Raw genomic sequence first — 5,979 nt, 5'->3', positions numbered from 1 at the left:
TTTTTTAATGAGAGAAACAATGTTAATAATTTGTTGTTTAGAGCAATTAAAAACTATTTTTCAGACATTTCATGCCAGTTAACAAATAACCTCTTTGAAGTTGAGACATAGCTGTTCACCGAGTCTCTCTCATTGAAAGTAGGTCATTGACATCACTAAGTGCAGCTGCTATCTGATGCTAAATCCAACATGTGGCTTCATGTCCAGCAGAGGTGACTGTAACCTCTGGCTTGTTCCTCAAAACTGACCTTCACTTATTAATGTAGTGCAGAAACATAAACCTGTCACGCTTCTTTGAGTGGAAAGCTTGCAGATTCAGTTCACAGTAGGACAACAGGTAAATCTAGTCTTACCTGCTAGAGATTTGGGCTACTATGTTTAGAATGAGAGAGAGAAAAAAATATTTTATTGAGTTCAATTTAATCTATTAGCGACGACTGGAATGCTCAAACAAGAAGCACGCCACTGCTGAGCGGGGCATCAGGACATTGTGACGATGTCTAAAGAATATGAGGGTCTTGGAAACTTGCAAACATGAAAATGCTTCAAACTGAGCGTAAAAAAACCCCAAAGTAACTAAAGTAAAATGTATAATCTTCAGATGCAATTAATTGAGACACTTCTTTTTCCCAGTGTAAAAGTGCTTTGTGTGCTTTTCTCTTCACTCAAAAAAGAAGTGCATTTTATGAGTCTGTGCTCAGTGAAGCATTTTACATTGAACAAAAGACCATAATCTCTACACTCATCCTAATGGACCGATATTCTGTACATCTGGTCGCTGCGTTTCTGACCTATTTTATCACTGGTTGATAGAGGCTCCGCCTTCATGGACTCACTTCAGTAAACTGGAACAAAACCCCTTTAGTATCCTGTCACTGGTTGCACCAATGGCCTCCAGCCAGCCCTCCTCTACCTCTTGTACTAATTCAGATTACTCACTGGTGATGCAGACAGGTTTAAAATAATGAAATCTGTTCACCATAGTAACCTAAACAGTCATAAAGGAAAGTGAAGACGCATGGCTATTCTCCGTCTGAAATAATGAAAAAAATAAATATTTGCACATGTAAAGCTCATAGTTTCCAAATTCTTTTTTAATTTGTGCAGTATGTATTTTTATCAACAAATAACAAAACAGTTATTGTGCAAGACAAACAAGTGTTACAGTACGTTCATAAATACTTCAAATGTTACCTCGATTACAATGACAAAAGTAAAGATGGCAAAGCAAATACTTTAGTTACATTTTTAAAGAAAATCAGAGGTATAATATGAAAATAGTTAAAGTGCATTCTCTTTGAGCTAGCAGTGCATGTTGTGGAAATAAGTGAAAATGTTTGAAACTTACAATTTGCCACAGAGTTTAAATGTTAGATTTATGGGAAGGAACTGACAGGGAGTTCAAAAACCGCTGCAGTGTGGAAACGTACTCTTCTGGGTGGCATCGCAGGTGGGCGGCATGTGTTGACTTCTTCCACTTCCTGCCGTCCACAGAAACTCCCCTCCGCCTCCACAAGTCCATCAGCTTTTCCAGGACAGTAGTGCTGCACATTGCATCGTTTTCGCTAAAGAAGAAGAGGGCTGGAGAAGTGACCGGACTGTTGTGGAAAACCTGGATGCTGTTCTCGTACAAGTCTGCAGTGTACGACTTGAAGAGCCTGAAGTAGAGCATGGCGGTGGTTTTGACGAATCCCTCTAAACGTGGCACCAAGGTCTTCCCAAGCCCTGGAAAACAATTAAATGAATAATATAAATGTAGTGTTGCATTATTCCTGCAATGGCATGCACTAACTGGACAGTGCAAAACTTCTAGTTGTCCTGTCTATACACAAAAACGACAGGATCAATAATCAGTGCCTTGCAAAAGTTCTGATAGCGTTGAACATTTTTAGATAATGTCAAACTACAATCACAAGTTGTGTAAAGACCAAATAGGAGTGATTTTCACAAACAAGACTGTTTGCTGTCCACAAACAACATGAAGACCAAGAGACACAGCAGGCAGGTCAGGAATGAAATGGCAGAGAAGTTTAAAGCAGGGCAGGTCTATAAAACATCATGAGAAAACTTGGTGGAAAACTGACTCTGCACATCCCACTAAACAGACCAACGCCCCTTTAAAATTTGGTGATGGCAGCATCATGGTGTAGAGATGGGGAACCTGGTCAGTGTTGATCTAGAGGCTAATAAAACGGAATACACTTTTCAGTTATAGGCTACGTTCTGTTAGTCTATCACATAAAATTGAGATAAATTACATCTGAGTTTGTGGTTGTTTGTAGTTATGAGCGTAGTGAAAAGTTCGAGAAGTATATATACTTTTGCAAGGCACTGCTTATAATTTGCATACAGTGTCACAGAAGGCATCAATTAGAGTTAAAACGGAAATTCCACGCAGTTTTATTTTAATTATTAGTCTTAAACATCATTACCCAAGTAAATAAATCGACAATAAGAGAATAATACTTCATGTGTTGAAGTATTGGAATATTTATATATTATATTACTAAAACAGATTAATGTCCTAAAATAGGGTGGGGGGAAAAAAACAAAAAAAACTTGGAAATCCTGTGCTTCAGACAAAATGGGGCAGTAGGTCAACAGTCAATTAATTATAGAGAGTTCTGACACACAACACAAAAGTAATCTGAGCTCCAGCACAGTCGCAGTGCATCACTCTCACTCACCTGTTGCCATGTGATCCAGAGAGCCGACCACTAGACTGTCATAAATGTGCCCTATCACTCTATGCGCCAGAGGAGTGTGCCGTTTTGGATCCTGAGCAATGTGGGTGAGCAGCTGCGTGAAAGTGTAGCCACCAATGGAAGAAGCATGCACCAGTATGAGTCTTCCTGTGAAAGGAGGCTCCTCTAAAATATTCAAAATCTCCAACCCGTAGCTGAGGCCCCATCGAGGCCACAGGAAGTGCATTACGCTGCTCTGGATGAGGAGGACATCCATGTCACGGTCAAGGTAGAGGTCCCTGTACTTTGCTACGGCCCCAGGTTGGGCGCCGAGCCAGGAGAAGAATAGGAGAAGAGGGCGAGAATTGGAAGCAGCATCTGACTGCGTCTGGGAGGAAACAGCTGTGTGGGGAGGCGTTTCTAAAGACACTGGAGATGAGGCGGGGAGCAGAGTTGATGTGGCCTGAGAGTCTTTGGCAAGGGTGACTGTCTGGTGCTCCGCCGCTGTCATTGGAGTGTAGTAATAAATGATGCCAGTGCATATTCTCCTGGCTACAAACTTCCCTGAGTTGTCTGGTTCAGACGTGGTTGCATCAGTCCTGAAAAGACTGAAAAAGGAGGAGATGAGTCAGATTTCATAATAGTCTACAGAGGGAGAATAAACTCGCAACATCTTAAGCCTTTTGGTTTTTTCTTTGAGCTATGCATGTTCGAGATAGACTCCAAAATGAAAGAATAGTTTAGACTTGAAGTGAGCCATGAATTGCTAAAATGTCAAACTATTTAGTAAGTTTTGACTGATGTGAACAATATCTAAGATTCTGTTACCTTATAACACTGTTTTTTCCTTTGACACAGGAAAAAAATAAACAATACAACTCTTCTCTTAAAGATATGCTAAAAGATTATTTTAAAAAACTAACAATTTTGGAACATATGTATTTATGCTTTATTCTAAAACAGATTCATAAAACAAGCTTTAAAATAACATTGCACAGGGGTGTTTCACCATGAAAGATGTCTAAAACTTCTTCACTCTGTAAAAGATTTCAGATCCAAAATACAATAACTTGTAACAAAATAGCAGTTGGCATAATCTTACTAACATATTTGTTTATTTTTGTTTTCACCATTTCAAATAATATTATAATTGGTATTATTACTACTAATTTCTACCACTACTACTATAAATAAAATGACCCAGTACTTGAGAAGTCAAATCACAAGTATGCTAATGGCATGAAGGGTTATTTAAGCAGAACAATGTGAACAATTCATAAGATGTGATTACCTAATGTGTATTACAGTTGTTAAGCAAGACTAAAAGAAATCAGACTGCTGTTAAATAATTAAGTGATGCAATAAAAGGCTCCTTGCCCAAACAGTGTTGAATTTGGCTCCCCCACAATCAGCAAATCAGCATAACCTCCCAAATTCAACCCTTTTTTTTCATTTGTATGTCTAGAAAATGTTTTAAATTTCTTCTCATTTACATTGAACCGAAAAACACGTAGTTTAATTACCACGTTCAAACCTAACCAAAGTAAAATTTTCAAACTATCTCAACATTTCAGCATTCAGAACCTCTAGGTTTGGTGCAGCCATTGCGACGCATACAAACTAGTCAGTTTTTTTTTGTTCGTTTCCGTCTGTAGCCTAAACGCATTCAGCTCCGTGTCAGCCTTAGATTTCTCCCAATTCTTGGGATTTTAACTGCAATAGTCTTCTAAAAATAGACCAAGAGTGCTTTTCATATCGGCCTATTGTAGGTCCTTGAATTCCTGAAACGACTTGATAACCAAACGCCAACAAACGAAAGGAGGCGGCTTGTGAAGCTCTCCTCCTTTACAAATGAAGCTAAATGTGTGTGTGGCTGGATGCGATGAACTCGACGCGTGTTAATACATCCCCACCGCGTCTCAAAATGATACATTAGCAACCTGTCCTTATTTTCCTGAATCATATCAAAGCAACGATTCATTTCATGTTTTACCTGGTGGAGAGCGCAAGGTTCCCCATGCTGAGAGATGGAAAACGCGTCCTTGTCCGCTTGGTGGTCTGGAAAATTACTTTGCACGCCTAGCTCAGATACGACGTACTGCCAACTCGCCTTGGCAACGGATAGCCGTGGATTTATATCCGCGCGCCCGTGACAGTTCCACGCGCTCACACGCCCCCCCAAGTGGGGTACTTATTAACATAACCTACATTGCAAGGTGAACATAACGCAAAGGCACGAATCTAAACGGTACTGATTATAAATATGATGAATATTCATGAAAACGCAGCTTTCAGCAGGAACAATTTCAGGCAACGTGTAAATGCAACAAACTCACACTGACATCCCCAGTAAGCTAAATAAGGAAACATTACAAGGTCATACTGAGACAGTTTATCCTGGCCTACTAAACATATACCTGCAGTACTTCATAAGCGCCACAAGATGGTGCCATGTTACCTTGTTTGTCTTTGTAAAACACCACAGGACAACCAGAGAATATATGTAATTTATATTTTAAAACATAAAATGTTGCAGATTTAAAACATAAAGATGTAAACTTGAAAACTATTTTCAGAGCAAAAAATTAAAAGTTCCAACTTTGTAGTGGCCTTCTTAAGTTCTGGATGTAAATCTGATCGCGAGGCTGTCAAATAGAAGACCTTTAACTCGTCGTAGTGTAGAATTAAAACACTTTGCAAAGAAAAGTTGGATAAAATGTATTCACAGGGATCTAAAAAAGTTGTTATTGATGGATTTTGTTGCTACAACCAGTTATTAGGTTTAAGCGGAAATTACTCGTCCACATGAAAACGTCGGATGAAATCTTCATTATATCCTTGTGGTATATTCAAATGTATTTGACTACATGAAACGAGAGCATGTCAAAACACTATAGCTAATTAGATTTTATTTGAGCAAAAGGAAAAGTTGGGGGTTTTTATGATGCAACATGACCACTTTTAAGCTCAGCCAGAAAAATATTTAAGGTCCACAAAAACATTACTCTTGCCCTTCCCAGGTCATGTTTCTGTAGCACGCTTTACACCAGCAGCCCCTCCCTCTGCTTTACGCCCCTGATTCCCATCTTACATCATTATTTTAAACAGCCCTTCACCCTTATCCCTGCCAATTTTTTATACATACCCCTCCAAACCCCCTCAAACCTCACCCTCTAAAGAAAGGCTGTGAGGACCACCTCTCCATTTGCTGCCACAGCACCCCACAGCCTTTCCTTTCTGTATTGTTTCAACATGGCCTCTATTATCCAAGGAAAGAGAGAAAGTAGGGAGGGAG

General features: G+C 39.4%; 1 protein-coding gene across 1 annotated transcript; it reads right to left on the bottom strand.

The window, feature by feature from the left end:
- Positions 1–1,072: 1,072 nt before the first annotated feature.
- LOC103459217 (uncharacterized) lies at positions 1,073–4,855 on the bottom strand. Its single transcript, XM_008400597.2, has 3 exons — positions 4,678–4,855; positions 2,688–3,292; positions 1,073–1,725 (listed from the first exon to the last, which is right to left on the bottom strand). The coding sequence occupies exons 1-3, from the start codon at positions 4,701–4,703 to the stop codon at positions 1,364–1,366; spliced, it is 993 nt and encodes a 330-aa protein (XP_008398819.1). The 5' UTR covers positions 4,704–4,855; the 3' UTR covers positions 1,073–1,363.
- Positions 4,856–5,979: the final 1,124 nt, after the last annotated feature.

The sequence above is a fragment of the Poecilia reticulata genome, linkage group LG23 (genome assembly GCF_000633615.1).
Source record: "Poecilia reticulata strain Guanapo linkage group LG23, Guppy_female_1.0+MT, whole genome shotgun sequence".
NCBI classification, from domain to species: Eukaryota; Metazoa; Chordata; class Actinopteri; order Cyprinodontiformes; family Poeciliidae; genus Poecilia; species Poecilia reticulata.
Note: the sequence above shows the minus strand (reverse complement) of the source record. Positions and strands in the feature narration are given on the sequence as shown.